Below are 18,915 nucleotides of genomic sequence, written 5' to 3'. Positions count from 1 at the left end.
TTGGTACGACTGATGTAAGTCGGTTGAGCTAGATCGCGTGGGTTTTGAAAACCCTTCTCATTTTTATATCACTTTTTTTCTAAATTTTACGCCACCCTCAACTAGAAGTACACAACCAAGACAACGGGTCAAGGTAATATTAAACAAAAACTAAAATTCGCCTAAAATAAACCTGGAGGAGCAGTATTTGAGTGCATATATATGACAAGACGATAGACACTGAGAGAATATATATATAAATGATCACACTGACGAGCTGATGAGCTGAGGCGATTTAGTCATGTCCATCTGTCTGTAATTACTCCAATTATATCCTCAATTTTTTATATATCGAACTAAAATTTTTCACACGGCCTCATCTCCCCAAGAGGCTGCTCATTTGTCGGAACTGTCGCTCTCAGAGCATTAGTTCATATAGCTATCATACAAATTGATCGTTTAAAATAAATTTCTTGTATGGAAAAATTTTTTATTTGACGAGATACCTTGAAGTTTGGAATAAAATTTTGGCTAAGGCAGCGACACAACTTTCGAACAGATTGGTCAGAGCGCTATAGCACAGTATAGTTGCTACATAAACTGGCCGCTCAAAATCAGGTTCTTTTATGGAAACTTTGTTATTTGAGAAGATATCATATTATATATTTACAACATTTGGCATGGATTATTCTCAAGACAGCTCTACCATCTCTGAACATGTCGCTTACAACGGATGAGTATGGTATATAGCTATAATACAAAGTGACCGATCAAAATCGATATAAAGATCTGCTTCTACTTTTTTGTTTAAGAAATGCACTTAAGCAGCAACTAGCTTCGATGTTTCCAAACTAAAGGTTTTTTCTTATTTTTGCTCCTTTAGAAACAAAATTTAAAATTATTGTTTGCAAATGTTAAAAAATATATTATAATATAAAGAAAATTAATTGTCATGCAATACGTAAAATTTTTCACGAAATATATATATAACGTATGAATGTAATCTATTTTTTTTTTCCTAAAAAACTCAACACATATTGATTGTCGCATAAAATTTCTAAACAAAAAACAAAGCCAAATACTTCAACCAATTTGTTTTATGAATAGATGATCCCTTGTCAATCATTTATGAATTATCGCCACATTTCATGTCAAAATGGCTGTCTTCTTAATCGGAAAAACACTAAATTTCACTGCAGTGCATGTAAACAAGTAACTTGAAAACATAAATCCGCATTTAGCACCCAATAAGCACTGAATCCATAAACATAAACAAAGAGTTGAATAAAGGCGCATGCAGAGTTCAATGGTTGTAAGCAAACAATGCGCACGCCTTCATCGCAGCGCATTAGAAAACAATAACAATAATTACAACATTAATAACAATAACAATTTAAAGCGCATTTGACTGCATTGCGTGCCACTTGCACCTCTTACACCTCTTGCACCTCATTAGCGCCCGAAATGACATGCAATAATCAAATTGAATGCGCTCGCCAACAAATGAAAATGCTGTAACAGCCGAATTAAAACGAAACATAAAGGGTGATCCATTGCTATTTTTTTGAAGGAAAAATACAGAAAATTCAAATTTTAGTATGGGATGTTTATTATCATTTGAAAGAACATTCTTTGACAACTTTTGGGTCCAACCGTTGAGTCCAATTTTCAATGACTCGTTCGAGCATTTCGACTGGTAACTGGCAAATGACACGCCTGATGTTTTGCTTCAAGGCCTGAATCGAAGCGAGAACACGATCTTGGTGGCCAATAGATCGACCCAAAACGTGAAATTATCTGCTCATCAAAGTGTTCTCTGAATAGCTACATTGATCGATGCGCCGGTTTGTTGAAACCAAATATCGCCGAGATCATCAGTTTCAATTTCAGGCATCAAATAATCAGTTATTATGGCGCGATAACGGTCGCCATTGACGGTTACCTTCTCATCGGCAAAATTTTTGAAGAAATATGGACCAATGATTCCAACGGCCCACAAACCCCACCAAACCGTTGTTTTTTTCCGGATGAAATGGCAGCTCTTGAATCTCTTCAGGTTAGTCTTTGTCCAAAACGTGGCAATTTTGCTTGTTTACATACTCATCGAGCCAGAAACGGGCCTAATCGCTGAACAAAATGAGGCTCGAAAATGTCGGATGTTCTTGGAACTTTTCAAGAGCACATAGAGTGAAGGGATGTCGCTTGGGAAGGTGAAGCGGCTTCAGTTCTTGCACCAGCTGTATATTGTACGGTTTCAATTTAAGATCTCGACGTAAAATGCGTCAAGTTGTTCCGTACGTCAGTTCGAGTTGTTTCGAGCGGCGCAGAATCGACTATCCAGAGTCTTCGTGTGCACTATCAACTACGGCCGCTATATTTTCTTCACTGCGTGCTGGACGTGCTCTATTCGATCGTGTATTATTCATCATATAGTACCTCTACTTGGATCACCCATTATAAAAATGCCGGTGATTGAATGCAACAACTCTTAGTTTAAATTGAAAAACAACCTTTTTGCTACCCCTTAGCATTTCGTTTTATTATTGACGCTTGCAACATGGAAGTTGAAAGGCAGAATTAAGCATCAAATGCTAATGCAACTGCAATGTTAGCGCTTAAATGTGTTGCACGGAACAGCTGGAAATGCTTAAGAGACGGTGAATGCATTTGTAGCCCTGACACCTTGCCTCAACCCACCTCGGTTGCAACATTTCTTTATTCACTTCGATCAAGTGATTTGTGCGACGAAAGCGAATGCGCACTTTGCGTCTTAAAATAAAAGCGCATTCACTTATGCACTTCATCAAATTCTTACCGTTATGAAGCGGGGGCCAAGTGCGTGTGGTTTCAAGCACTGCTGTTGTTGTTGTAGGCAAATGCGTGCCAAACAGAGCAACTGTCAACACCGGCATGCTCCATTCCGGCTCGCAACATTCCAACTATGTGTATGCAATAACAACAACAAGAACGAAATGTTTTTGAAACAACAACAATGCATTAATTTGTGTGATTGGGGTGCTCGCTCAGGTATTTTTAGAAAATTATGTTGTATTTCAAAAGCAATCATAAAAACTAAACTAAATCATTTTGTAGGCCGACAAAGGTCTGCAGCGATTTCATTTGTGTCGATGCTTCCAATATAGATGTGTGTGTATTGAGTGTGTGTATTGGAGAGGGGCGAAAATGGAAAATATTACTGTCAAAAGCAAATAAAAGATTTTCATACACAAACACATGTCTGTATATATGAATGTATATATGACTATATATTATATCTAGATATGTGCCGCTGCGTTGCTTCAGAAGGTTTTTATAAGCATTTCACATTTTCATAAATTACAACATGAAAATATTGAAGCAGTGTCATTTGATGTCTCCCTTTCATTGTTGTTGCTGTTTAATAGCTTTCATGAAGGGCGTCGTCTGTCCTGTCACATTTTTTCCCACTTTTCTACTCTTTTTTCATCCAACAAACAAAGCTAAAAGCTGAAAATTTGGAAAGCAACGTTTTGCGTTAATTGAAAATGATTTTCCCCTCGAATTTGCCGCTGGAAAAAATGGAATTTGTGTCAGCGACAGCAACGTTTTAAAGCGTAGGTGGGTTGCTTTCTCTGTTGAGCATATAGAACAAGTATAGAGGTTTGTGTATGTGTGAATTTGTCTACCTTCTAATTAAATTAAGTTTCTTAAAATTTTTTAATATTTCTCACTAAAAATGAATTTCTGTGCCAGAATTGAGTAAATTTTTATTTTTAAGTTTTGGTATGAGGGGAGTACTAACGTGTTATTTTGGGATTATTCTTATTAAAAAAGTATTTTTATATTTTTGAATATATGTCGACTATATTTTCATTTCAAAACGAAGTTGAAAACTAACTTAGTGCGAACTAAATTAGCAGCTAACATCACTTTTACTAAATAGAAATTAAACAAGGTATCCAATTAATCTCCCATTATAAAGTACATTCTTATAAGAATTGTAAATTTTGAACTAAGTAGATAATGCTTGAAATAGTGCATATGTATGTCTTCAAAATTTATAAAAAAAAATTAAATAAAAAATTTATTACATATGAAATTCTAAATAGCTTTGATAAAAAACTCTCATCATTTCCAAAGTGTGCGTTTGAAAAAAACATGTTCCTCTTCGAATTAGAAAGTGAAAATAACGAGCATTGCTGAAAGACCATCACCTTTACTAACACTAAACACAAAAACAAGAAAGCCAATCATTATAATCCGTCCGGAAACTCTTCTATTTTGCAAAAACTAATATTTGCTTGCAATTTCTCTAAGTTCTTTCGAAAGGAATTTGTATTTTTTTTAATGAAATTTTTAGTTTTGCTTATATTCTATTAAAATATTATAAAAGTTTTATTAATTATTTTACCTAAATGCCTGAAATAATAATATATATTATAAGTTAAAAATTTGAACATAATATATTATAATATAATGTAATATATCCTAACCTAGACAGACATGTCTGAGTCAACGAAAATGATTTTCGAATTTAAGAAACGCCAAAATCTAACAAATCAAATAGAAAACTTCACTAGCTCGAAAATATTCTACAAACACTGTAGACTTTTCCGTTAAAGACTGAAACGGATGAAGACATATCGTGTATATTCCATATCTTTCTTTAGTATCGTCATTTGAAAATATTTCGAAGACATTATAATATAAAATAATAATTTCCAATAAGTAACAAATACTGAAGAAAGGTCTTAATAAATTAGTGAATCAAAAGTTCGTGAATAAAAACATTCTCTACTTTTTACTTTTTATAAAATACTTTTTTTAAAACTAAAACTAGTAATTATACGCTTATCATACAAAAAGTGGCTTGAATGTCATATAAAAGGTGGATGTCTTCGCTACTATTCGAAGCTATATCTGAAGGTCAGCAGCAGTATCTGCCCATTCTTTATTGACCTTTGGCGCAAGGATGGACCGTTAACATATCCTCTTAGGTTAGAAAGGTTTAGACTGAAAAAAGATTGCCAATTTATGGCACAAAATTTTTATAAGCCCAAAACTATATAAAAATATAATACAAATTGATTGGTTGATTTAGTTCATACTGTAAATCTAAGTTATATTACCAAGGCATTCGACATCTGGAAATACTAGCATAGTCCTAGGCACTTACGCCTAATTGAAAATGTTTGTATTGCTTCGTTCTCAATTATGAGTTCAATAAACGCGTATATAACGTAATTTACAAAGAATTCACGAAAAAATGCCAAATATGCTAACTTTTGGCACCTCAGTTAACGACAGCCGATGCTGAGATGTGGCGCTGAGAAAACCACATGCGCCTAAATGTAGGCAACATAAGCAAATTCACGTCGAAACTCGTAAATACCACAATGTAGGGCCATAAAAAAGCATTCAGCAACGGATATTCCAGCTAAGTAGCAAACAACTTTCGCCAAGAAAGATCAGAAAAAGAAAATGAAAATGAAAAAACACGAGAAAAAGTAATGAAAGAAATAAAGACTCGTATGGTCTGCTGGCCGTGCACTGACGCATGGCGACAACAACAGGCGCGCTAAACAGAGCACCGTCGGCGAGGACAGTCGAAGCAAGAAGGGAACCGACAGCAGTAGCACATAATTGCATTCACTCAAGCGTGTTACAAATAGCTGGATCCGTTGACGCAAAAGAGGGTAGAACGAAATCAATGAATCAGAACGGAAGTTGTAGCAACATATATATATATACAAACAATCAATAGAGCAAAATTATTGCCCTTCAACAGCAGCAGCAGCACTATAGGGCGGGGGAGAGCTTAGTGAGCGAGGGAGTGCGCGAGCGGGAGCAAGGATCAGGTGGAGGAAACTGTGCAGGCTATACAGCAGCAAGACGATAAAGATTAAGACTATGCAATACTGGGCGCGGGAGTGCGGGAAGGCGTGCCATAGACAAGGAAATGGCGCAGAGCAAAAAGGATGTAAAAATAGGAAATAGTTTCTGCAGTTCGTTAAGGAAACGGAATAAACATTGTAATAAGTAGCAATGAGCATATTTGTTGTGCGGCATTGTAGCGGTAAACAATTCTATACACAAATACATATATATGTAGTATATAGATATATTTATTCACTAGCGAGTTATTTAGAGCACAACAACAACATGCTGTTTATCCTGCTTACTTCTTTCACATATTCATTGCACACTTTTCATTAGCTCTTTTTCCGTTCTTTTCTTTCTCTTTGCAGTACCTGCCAGAGTTGTTTGGGCTGCAGTTGGCAAAAGCGTCGATTTGCTGTGCGATCTAACGCCTCCAACGCCGCAGGACTCCGTGAAGCTGCTGTTGTGGTTCAAGGACTCTACCGGAATACCACTTTACAGGTAGTTAAAATCACTTAATCATTAGCTCGGACTACAAGCGCTCACTATGTTATTTATAAGTGTAGTTATTTGTTATACCGTAACACACACAAACATGCATGCAAGTGTAGTGTTGCATCACTGGCGAAAGCAGCCAGTGTACCGTTAACTGGCAAAAGGATTCGCAAATGGTTGAAAGGCTACAATGAAGGTTATAAATTTTAAAAGGAAATTGAAAACTCATCACTGCGGCCAACACCACTCACATACAATCACAAACATACATATATACAATATATATGTGTAGAGATAGGCGCACGGTTAGTGGCTCGCCACCATGCCAATTGCACACAAACAAACAAACAAATAAAGGCAGGGAAATTGAGAATTTTGTGGTTAGAGCTAGTACATATATACATACACATGTACATAGATATATTTGTATGTATACATGCTTGTTTTTGTTTTTCCGATTAGCCATTTTTCTCCGTTATTTATTGTCATTTTCCTCACGTGTTAGCAACGCAGATTGGCTCGATTCGCGGTACAAGCTCAGTTGTCATAAGCAGCGGCAGCAACGCTTGTTGGCGCTGTCTTGGCTTTTCGCATCCTTTTCGGGTGCTGACGCGTTATGCTCACGGTTGGTGACAGACACACATTATACTCCAAAAACTACAGTTACACATGCACAGCACACACACAACCACATGTATACATATTCAGCAGACCGCAAACGCTAAGGCGCCAATGTTCACACAATTTGCGAGACCCGTTTTCAGTTTTGGTTTATTCGCCATTTTAAGTAGACATTTTTGTGGTTTTACTTGTTAAATTTGCTGTAGAGATATATGTGTCTACTTTAAAAAACTTTTGTTGTATTTTCGTTTTTTCTTTGTTGTATAAGTCTATAAATAAATTTCAGTATTCAAAGCGTGGGAGTATTTCGAAGTCTTACGCTAATTTGATGTCGTAATGTTCTCTGGTTGGGCGTGTCTTGGTTTAACGTCATAACTTATCGATTTATATTTATTATTTTAAAGCATCTAAGTCACAGTTATTTAATCGCAAATTCAATTTGGTATTAAAAGCAATATAAAAGTTCAAATATGTTTTTTTTGTTTCTTAATTTATCAAAATATATACTTGTATGTTATGTGAAAATGGCAGAATTTACTTCATAATCTATAATTTTACTAACATTTTATATGGCAAATATCTAAAAATAAGTCTCTAGTACAGGATGACGCACAAATTGTGCCACAAAAACAAACCGTAATAAATTTTTTTTAACTGTCTAGTAGATACCCTCGCAAACCCAAGCTCATTCACATTCACTGTTTAACATATATCTCGCCAAAAATGCTGTTAAATTTGGTACCTGTGCTGTTCTAATAAATTGTCCCGAAAGCTCTTTTATATATGGTATATTCTACAAGAAATGCTCCAGAAAATAATTTTAAACATTTTCAGGGAAATTTATGAAGAGATGTACCCTCCAAAAATAAAAATATTGGCTTCAAACTACTTTGTAATATTCTTCCTTTATCCCAAAACACAGTGGTTTGAATATTACTGGCATTTAAGAGAATAAGAAATTTTAAACAGTTTTAGTATCTGTAATGTTAAACTTCAAAACAGTTATTCAATTTAAAATTTACCTTAATAACTGGAGAATAATAATTTTTCAAGGAAATGAAATCCTACATATCAGAAATTCTCTTAATAAAGTATGTTTTCTTTTGAAGCTTTTTAATCATTTTTTGTTTAAAATGTAAGCATTTGCACACACATATACTAAGGAATTACTCTCGCAGATAACTCAGGTTGAAATTTCAGCAAGGGTTTAACACTAATTAAATTTTAAGCTTTATATCGATTTCTTACCGCAAACCAGAAGCACAATATGATAGAGGCTTTTACAGCTGAAAATGTATGTGTTATGGCTATTATTATGAATAAAGTTATGAAATGCTGAACATTTTTGAATTAATTGCATCTGTTAATATTCAAAGGAATATTGTTAGCAAACTCATGTACTTGGTTCTCCAATAAATATTTAAATAAATTAAATATTATATAAAACCTAGCCTACAACCAGGCTCTCCACTTGTGATATTTAGCAAAGTCGCACACCTTATATGGTGACAGCAGAGCGTGTTAACGATTTTTGTTTATAAAAAGAACATGACAAAATTAATTATTAAATGGAGTAGTATATTAATTACACATATATATTATTTCATATATATTCAAAACTAAAATTAATCTAAATCTACGAATATAATTCTAGCGATCTAAATTTACCCAACAAATTTAAAACAGAAAACTTATGATTTCATTAGTCCTAATTAAAAATGTGTTTTTCATCTTCATTGCAGCTTGGATTCGCGCGGTGGAAACATCAAATTAGCACCGCATTCGGCCATAGCTAGCGATTTGGGTCAGCGTTTGTTCTTCTCCATTGGCGATAATCTGAAGGACTCGCGCCTGCAGATACGCGATGTGAAGCCAACAGATGGCGGCATTTACCGTTGTAGAATAGACTTTTTCAATTCGCCAACACGCAACTTTAGAATTAATTTAACATTAGTCGGTGAGTGAAAGATAAAATAAAAATTTCAAAATTGCACGCATATATACATACCAGAATATATTTATAAATGTATTTCTGTGTTTTGAAGCGCACACATGCGGTTGCGGGCATTTCAAAACCAATTGCTCACTTCAAAACAAATTAATTTTATTTTACTTTCAATTAACCCGTTCTCTAATCTTGCTCGTTTTTTTTCTCTCTTTTTCGCATATCCTTCGCCGCTGCGCTGTCTCATATTTGCCACCCCTGCGTTGACAGTTCCGCCCGAGGAGCCACGCATTTTCGATGCACAAGGCAAGGAGATTGCCCAAATGGCCGGACCATTTCGTGAGGGCTATGAACTGTTTTTATGCTGCCAAGTTAAAGGAGGTAAGTGATTTGTAAATGTCAGTCCCTTTTTTAATCAACGCATACAAACACATAATGGAATGCGCGTGATATCGCTATGTATCTCGACTTTTCCCATCTGTATGTACATATGGGTATACGCGGTTTCGTGCAGAACCGCAATTCTCCTTTTTCGGGCATCAGTTGTATGCAATTGTATGTTAGCCTAAACGTGTTTCATGTATGTGTGGCTACGCATTTTAATCTGATATACATTGGATCAAACTAGTGACCTTAGAATGGAAAAGGTACGCTTTAAATTCATGTAACTTTTTAGGCAAACTCAAAGGACTCTTAATAACCAGCTTTTTTGACAGCTTTCGCGGAATTATTGTACTTAAAACATTTATTTCCGCCTTATCCGCAATTAATTTCAATTGGTTTTGTAAAAGTAGTGTTGTATAATAACAAAATACTTAAATTTATTCTATCCACAACGCCCTAAGATATTGAAACGTGGGATTCTCTCAACAAACAACTATTTTATGGAATCGCGTATCCTCGTAACTGAACGGAAAGGCACCATCTGACAAACTTACTTAACAAGAAAGTCAAAAATGCCTAATTTCCCATGTAATATCAGTGCCTTCACTATTTTGGTGTTAGAACCGGCCATCTTGTTAGGTATACAAGTACATTCTCTCTAAAAAGCCATTCTACAGAACATTTTATGAGTTTCAGCTTACAAGTATTTAAGAAAACTAGAGAGTAAGTTGATATAAGCAGTAACTTTTGCTGAGCATTGAATAAATATCAAATGAGTCGAAACAACGAATGACTCTCACTAGATAAAACAGTACTTTCTGATATTATATAAGAAAGACCTTAAGGAAGGTTATGCTTACTGTGAATGCACTTGTATCGTTTAAAATAGTTAGATTACAAAATTAAATTATATATTGAATCGCAATGTTCTGACGATCCCAAATTAAGTCGTCGTCATTTCTTAATTGGACAGTTAATTCTGCCGTTAAGATTTGTGGCTTCAACTTTTCACTAGATACATTTTTATTTATAGAAGATTTGAGAAACGTTAGGCGAATATTTTCCTTATTACTTTTGAAATATTTTGTAAGATTTTCAACCATCAGAAGAATATTTCGCCACTATTTCTATGTGTCAGAATTTTCTACTTACCCAATTTGTTTTGCAAAAGCTTATAAGTAATTTTGTAAACTATATTTAAACTAATTTTAGTCGAAGTAGCTTACTACAGATCTTAATTGCTGAAATGTACTCATGATGCTTCATATAAGCTCTTTAAGAATAACTAGTTTTGTTTGGTGTTTTGAAAAATATTACATTTTTCACTCTCCATTCAAACTTTTTTCTATACATACATTAGGGTCGGTAAAAAAAACGAATATTTTTTTCGCTTGATACTCTGAAAAACACCTCTAAAAAAGTCTCCCCAAGTATGATCTCTTAATTGTAACGAGAAGGTCCCCTGCCTCACACTTTTCTATTTTTTTCTTATAATCAGATAGAAAAATTCAAGTCTCGCTTGAAAATTTATTTCGATTCATAAGTTTGAAGAATACCAAGCTAAAAAATATGTTTTTTACCCACCCTAATGTACACATATATTATAGTTGTCCGATTTTCTTAATTTTCGCTGTCATTATTAAGTATATGTTAGAAAACAGTTCTTTTAATTAAACGCAGATTACAGGAAAAAAAATATGAATAATTAGTAATATAAAGGATATGTGATAAAGTTGTCCGATGTGGCCGATTCCACCAAAAGATCAATAGCATATCAAAGTGCACATATATATTAAATTTCATTGGGATATCTCAAGCAATGACGAAGAAATTTTTATAACCCCTAAGAGCTAAAATTTGTTCTTAGGCAAAGTTGTCAGCATGATCCGTGGAATATTTCCCGCATATGCGATTTTATAGAAAAAAAAATCGACCTGCTCTAGTATACATATGTTCTCTAAATCTTTTAATCGCCTTCAAGCACCCTTTTCACCTTTTTGTATGCTCCTTTCTGCTCAATAACTAAAATTGAATAACCTTTGCTCACATTTTGTACGCATTTTCGCAAATATTTTTCCCATCAATAAAAACCTAACTTGATTTCCGGCTTAAACTAATCTAAGAGTCAATTGTATACCCACTGACACCGATAAACCCACGCACTGCGCACAAAAATTAATTTAATTATTTTGCTGTTGGAAACTTTGTCAACGCACGTGTCCTTGAAAACATCATAGCACCTTTGTTAATACAAACTATTTTGCTTTTCGTTTACCCAATCAACTCGTGCTACACACGAACACAAAGACGTGCACAAACTTTTCACTAAAAGGGTTTCATGCGTAGAATTTCTAACAGAGGAGCACAAGGTAGCGCATTAGCTAATAATAATTTCACTCGTCGGTAGCCGCAACAAGAAAAGTATATGTAAGAATATACAAATTTCTAAAAAAAAATATAAGCAGATGGAATAATGTTTATGCTTTTGCTGATGCACACGACTTGGCATTCACGTGCGTTGCTGGCTTCACTGCTGCTGGCTTGTGGCCAAACATGACCATGACAAGAATTTTTATACAGCGACCATTCCATTCTTGTTATCAAATTTATGCTGACATTTTTTCCATCGAACATGCATGTTTCACCCCCTTCCAATTTGTTTACATTAGGTTAATGCTTAAGGACGTTGAAATGAAGGAGTTCATTCTTCTATCATTTCATAAGTTGTATTAAATATCCATTTGGTTCACGATTGCAGGTGGTTAAGTTGAGTTATAGGTGGTAAAGAATCAAATTCCTCTATGGAAGCACAAAGAAATTAAAAAAATCTTAAAGGTAGGGTTTAGATCTTTTCTTAGTTTCCACCATTAATATAGACTACCCTAGTACCAATAAATGCACATGTTCTTTATGAAAATAGCTAACCTATTTTACTCAATTCGATTTCTTCAGCTTCAAACCTGTAGGAAATGCTTTCATATACTATATACTATATATTATATATAAGGCATAAGCAAAAGCATGCATGTATTTATATATATAAACTTATTTGCCGCAGCACCCACTGTCGAAATGATAAATAGAAAAGCTGCAAATAAGCAGCAATGTTGCGTATACGCAGCAATGTCCTTCCTTCATCTCTTTTAAATTCGCTACATATACATATCTACTTTGATTGTGATATGCCAGCTAGTGCAACGATATTAAGTTGTGTGCACATATGTGTATTTATGTATAGAGTTTTCTCTTATCAACATTGCTTGCTGCATGTGGCTTGTTGTTTTCTCCACACTTCTTTGTGTCATCGAATTTCTATGAATAGATATGCTTTCTCCGCTTTTGCTGTGTGTGAAGTGTTGGTTTTTTAAAACTAGATTGCTGGTATTTATTTGTCACAGCGATTGGCATTTCTTTGTAAGAGTTATCACACTATTTTGATCGCAGCAGCTAATCGTATTTTGTTTCTTCACGAGTGCACTTTGCATAAATATTGTGAATATTGCATTTCAAGTGGAATTTAGTAAATATATTCATGCAAATAGAGCTAAGCTTTTGTAAATAACATGACATTAAAAGAAAATAACTTATTTTTTTTAGTTTAGTACTAGGAGATAACTATTCCATGTTTTAAGATTTACAACCATGTATGTAAAAAATGAAATCGTTTTGAAGAATATGCTACATATAAGTATACAAAAATGTTACTCAATTTCTAGAACTTTGGTTGTGTAGTTGTTCTATGTGGCAGCTTTATTATTCTTATGAAGAAAAATATACGTATTGAGCAGTGTACACTAAATATATATAGACGCTAGAGGAAGACGCTCCTTTTGTTTGGTGTTTGGGATTAGGCTACAATGAACGGTACTCACAAGTGTTGAAGAGAGAAAGAGGAAAGCTTCAAAACATATATTTTTTAATGCGACTGTGTAGGAAGTATATTAAATAAGTAGCAAATAGTTTATCATATGAAAATAAAACTTTTGAGATTCAACCAAACCTTCTCTCCTTTCATGATTCATAATCTGCCGAACTTTCCTGCTAGTCTTAGAACCCAAAGAGACTCGTAGCTGTGATTTATGATCCTCGAATTGGAAAAGTGTGGTTTAAAATTTACATATTCACTAAAAATGAAGTACCTTCAATACCAATCAAAAATATTGGATTTGAAGGTCAACATGTACTAGCGATCTTGACAGCTTCAGCTGGACTTTTTTTCGAAAAAACTATTATAATAACAAGCTCTCGATAGATATTTAAACAGTGAAACTTTCTCATATCATAAGTCATCATCATCTATCATAAGTTGGATGAAATGTTTTTGTACAGTGGGACTCCGTGTTTGACCATGTTATAAACGATAAGTCTGATTTTTAGCGGAGGAATTTTTCATTAAAATTCAATTTTGATTCTTAGTTCAATAATTATATCGATTATAACTTTTCATTTCCTCTTTTTAGGTCGTCCAGCGCCTAAAGTCACTTGGTGGCGCGATGACGTCGAACTCAAAGGTACCAGCCACACGTCCGTGGAGGAGGGTGTCATCGTTATGGTGAATCAGCTGTTGATTGGCACCACGACCCGTGACTACTTCGGCGCAAAAATCGAGTGTCGAGCGCAAGGCACCAAACTGATAGCGCCTGTGGTGAAGGATGTAACGGTGCAAGTTCATTGTAAGTGAACTTGTTGCACACTTATACATACATACATTAATATATATAATATATAAATATATACATTCATTAATATCATATATTTGTTCAGCTCCCTAGCATATAATTAATTAATATGTATGTTTGTATTTATGTACTTTTCCACAGTGAAACCGGTGCGCGTGAAAATCCTCACAGCCAATGACCTGCTAACTGCCGGCCAGCCTGTGCCTTTGCGCTGCGATTCATGGGGCTCATATCCGGCAGCGAAGATTACATGGCTATTGGACGGCGAACCCATACGGAATGCGGAAGTGACTGTGCATAGCGACAGAGAGGTTCGTATTTCACATCGCATATGTTTCACACATACTTATTTGCGTCTATATATATATATATATTTCCTGTAAGTAAGTGCGTATGTTTGCATGCTGAAATGGCAAAGTGAGTGCGTCAGCAGCGGATAATGAGGACCTTGCCTCGTATGTAATTTTTCTTTACATGCGAAGATGATAATATGACAAAATGAATAAGGAAATGTAAAATGATAAGATGACTTGAGAAAACATATATCCATAAAGTTCTTAAAGAAATTAAATTTGTCCTCTCAATTAAGTAAAAGAAAATGGCAAAGGAGAAATAAAAAGGATTGAAATATTGAATATTGAAAAAATATATTGCTTCAAATATGACCGACTGATAACTGAAAATTATTCAATCGGTGGCTGAAATACCTTTATACCAGCTAAAAACCTTTATACCATCTACAACTTCTCTTTGTAATGACTTAGCAAATAATTTGGTTTGAATTCGGTGAATTTTTTAAGTACTGCAGTTTTGGAAACTACTCTATAATTTGACGAACCAAGAGAGAGAGAGCTATATTGAATCACAGATAAAGGAAATTTCCTGCTACTATAATCGAAGAGATCTCCAAACCTTAGAGGTTTTACCCCCTAAGTTAGGTTGAGTTAGGTAAAAAGGTCGATTCATAACGGATGTCAAAAGTTCCACGTACTGATCGAAAAGACTCTCAAAATTGACAAAGCACTGTGACCATACCACAAATTTGTGGTGGCGGCTGATATCAATTACGGCTTTTTCGCCAGGTTCGCCAAAGATATGACTACTGAGATGTTTCAACCTCAGTCTTGCAAATGTTCCCCCTAAAAAGTTAAAAATTTAGTTAGTTTCGAAATTATTCTGTTTGTTTTAAAAGCTATGAATCAGTAGTGTTCAATACTGTCTTTGACGCTGTCTTTTTTAAACAACATGTCATATTATGTGTTCGCTTCAGTTTCTCTAATATTACCAACGATGCTTTCACGATTGAGGCGCATAAGTTCCTGCAAGTTTCTCGAAAGATTTACAGTTTATTGTTCAAGTTAAAAGCATACTTAGCTGTAGTCAGTACATTAAGGACACCTGAATCAAAATCGTATTAGTGGTATTTAGTCAAGAAGAATATATGATACAGTTTGTAGAGGCAAACATTGTAAGTAGAAGTTTGATGTGGAATTAAGACTTGTACTTTGGAGTTTGAATTTCAAAATCACTCGAATAAGAAAACAAATCTTGACATTGTTTTCTTCCAAAGAGAGAGAGTTTTATTGACTTTATTCTAAGCTACAAGAGTGTTACTCAGAACTTTATTTTGGCAGCTGTTCTCAACAGTTTTCTCTATGTTTGCATACTCCTGCTGAGTATTTTCAAATTATGTTCACTGAGCTTAGGTACGCATAATAGTTGGATTGGAAACACTAATTTGTAATTATGAAACAAACAATCCAATGGCCTTCGCAAAATAAACTTTACCAACTTATCCACTTGGACTATTTTTGCAGAAAAATTACGTCAATATTTCTTCTGTGCTACACAGATTATTAAAAAAATATATTTCAAAAAAAAAACTGCCTAGCTATAATAAATTTTATAAATTCATATACGAGTATAAGCGAAGTACTTTAAGTAAATTTTAAAAAGAATCAAATATAATTCGGGCCGAAAAATATGCTCGCAAAACTATAAAATCACTACAGCTGGTGTGTGACTTTGATTTAAATCTCATATAACGCCTAAATATAAGCAATACTTTATTATACGTTTTCATTTTACTATTTATATTCACAGCATTTAGCAATCTTTGCCTACATTTAGGGTGAATTGACCTGATACTTACAAACTGAAACCAACAACTTTTAAAATTATTTCAAAACAATAATAAACAATTTTTCGAGGACACGCTCCAAAGCTGAGATTAAATCGATAAGCAATTAAAATAGCCTTCCTTTTTGCCTAATGCGGCTTAAGCTAAAACTAAAATGCTGCATATTACTTGAGTATTACAAGCACATATTGCACTCTCTTATTCCCAAACTGAGTGCATCTTGCTGGAAGTGCACCAAAATTCTTAGGGGACTTAGCTCCACCAGTAACAGCCATTTGAAGCAAACGAATGCACAAAATGAAATTAAATTACAATAAAAATAGTAGCCAGTAAAAAATAAGTGCATTGTGGCCTTTCGAGTAACTACAGCAGCAGCTCACTATGCCATTCACTAATCTTCGAAAACAATTTCATCTCAGACCACCAGTGCTTGTTAAGTCGGTAATGTGAAACGCAGAAGCATTAAATAAAAAGCATTCGCTTTTGTTCGGCGCACAAAACAAGTGCTGCAATAGAAAACAACAAACACACACAAAATAGTATAGAGTATACATATATGTATGTGCATTAGCAATGAGCTAAAGATGCATGTCTGGTTGGTCCAGTGGCCGCCGAAGAGCAAAAATAACCGCAACCGCAGAGCTCTTCATTGCCATTACATCAAGTCCTTTTGTCAATTGTCAAATGCTGAAATCAACTGAAATGAATTCGCCCGAGGAATTGAGCTTGTATGTATAAAGTGGTAGTTGAAGAATAAATGTGGATATTTGCTTGGTTTTGGAAGTTCGCTCAGAGCTTGTATTGACTCGAACATAACTAAGCGCTTCCTCTGCCAGCGCGCAGCATAGCATACCATAGTTGCAAATAGCTCCGCATAGCACAGCACAGTGATTGCCATTGAAATGTGTGTGCTTGTGTGTGTTTATACGCAACTGTGGAGCAAACTGGAGGTAGGAGGTGGGGGCAGTGTGATTACACAAAAGAACGCGCAAATTTCTTCAAGGCCACTTGAATTACGAACTTCATTTTTGGACAAATTTCACTTAGAGCACTCAGAGTGGCTGAAAGCTAAACACAAAAGGCAGGCGAACATAACTGACATACATACAACACACACACACACACACACACTTGCTTACATAAGCAGTGAAAGCCGCCAATGTCGTGACATTAAATCATTACAAGAACATGAAAGCAAACGCTGATGACAAAAGAGGCGCAATAATCATGCATAATGGGTACTGACACATACATATATATATGCTAACACTCATACACACATATATAGTATGTATGTATCTAATGGGCTCACAGTCAACGAAATTTAACGAAAAGTGGCTTACAAGCTGATACGCAAGCCCATTGGCGCACAACAACAACAGCAACCACACACTAAACCATGCAATTAAGGTAGGTGTATTAGCGAGAGTTTACGGCATACCAATCAACTCCACCGAAATTCAGCTGCCAGCTAACGGTATTCTAAGCCACCGCAGCAGCCACATAGTGAACGGAAGCAACGACGACACCAATTGCAATAAGAAACTGCCTGCAGCTGTGTAAAGCAAACGAAAAAGCGAAGCTGAAGCAACTCGTGGGGAAGGGGTAAATATCAAGGTGTAGGGGGAGCGTTTAGTAGCGAAGAATGCTCATGTTGCTTAACCTAATTATGTCATCTCGTCTGATCTCATCTTTGTCAGTATATGCCACAGCAGCAGCGCACACACAAATACATACACAGATATTATTGCTGCATACTTGTAATGTTTAGCCGTTTGTTTCTTGTTGTTGCTGCCATTGTTGTGCAGCCAATTTGTTATTTGACTTTGTCCGTGATACACTCACGGCGCAGCATACTTTTGCAGGCATCCAAATACCTATACAACTGTACACTTACAAACACTTGTACGCATACATTCTAGAATGAGCCGTACAAGGCTCTGTTCACAGACACACACACATACACACACACCAACACACTTGCAATTCGGTATGCCACTTTGCTGGGATTCTCTTCTACTGCTATCTTGTGGGTACCACATAAGTATGTAAGTGCCGGTACTTAAAAGAATGTCACCGTTGCCTGCCAAATCGGCGCACAGTGGGCCTGTTTGCGGTTATGAATTACTATTATTGCCGGTGCTAAGTGTCAGGCAATTAATTGGCTTGTGTTTCAATTTTATTGAGAGTGTGATAATAACTTTTGTACCGCAAATGGACTTTATCACTTAAACTGTGTAAATTTATTATTAATTTAAAAAAAGAAAAAAATTAAAACAACTTTAACTAAAATGCTGCTGAAAGAAAAGTGAAATATTGTTTACCCTAAATTTAAATATTGTTTGGATTTCTAATTTATGAGTTAATTTAGTTAATTTTTTTCACATATGGACTTTTCACTAAATTAAAATTGGTTAATTTCTAAGTTTTTTTAGTTAATTAAATAATTAGAAACATTAGTTATTTTTAATTTACGTTTAAATTTAAATATAATTAAGTCAGTTAATATTTTTAAATCGCTACTTAATTTTAAAGAGCATATTAAATTTTAAAGCTATAAACATATTTTAATTAAAACTAAAATTAAATTATGGTAAAATATTTGTTCGACTAATCTATAACCTAATCTATAATGGAAATGATATTGAAACAAAATTTCAAGCCTAAAATTTAAATTGTAAGACTGTTTGGTTTTTATTTTTAATTTTTCCAAGATGAAATTAGCCGATTTTTACTCCCTCGCAGTGAGCTTTCTTCTAAATCTGAATCGTCCGCAAAAACAAAAAAAAAACATATACTTCTTTCAGCATCGA

At 34.7% G+C, this 18,915-nt stretch overlaps 1 protein-coding gene across 2 annotated transcripts in view; it reads left to right on the top strand.

The window, feature by feature from the left end:
• Nucleotides 1-18,915, top strand: part of side (sidestep) — a 216,749-nt gene that overhangs the window by 92,354 nt on the left and 105,480 nt on the right. For both annotated transcript variants that reach the window (XM_036361143.2, XM_036361140.2), the window contains exons 3-7: nucleotides 6,207-6,339; nucleotides 8,697-8,911; nucleotides 9,170-9,280; nucleotides 13,744-13,956; nucleotides 14,104-14,273. In XM_036361143.2, the coding sequence (XP_036217036.2) occupies nucleotides 6,207-6,339; nucleotides 8,697-8,911; nucleotides 9,170-9,280; nucleotides 13,744-13,956; nucleotides 14,104-14,273 (842 nt within the window). The remainder of the gene's footprint in view (nucleotides 1-6,206; nucleotides 6,340-8,696; nucleotides 8,912-9,169; nucleotides 9,281-13,743; nucleotides 13,957-14,103; nucleotides 14,274-18,915) is intronic.

This window comes from Bactrocera oleae, chromosome 2 (assembly GCF_042242935.1).
Source record: "Bactrocera oleae isolate idBacOlea1 chromosome 2, idBacOlea1, whole genome shotgun sequence".
Taxonomy (NCBI): domain Eukaryota; kingdom Metazoa; phylum Arthropoda; class Insecta; order Diptera; family Tephritidae; genus Bactrocera; species Bactrocera oleae.
This window is presented reverse-complemented; position numbering and strand designations above follow the sequence as displayed.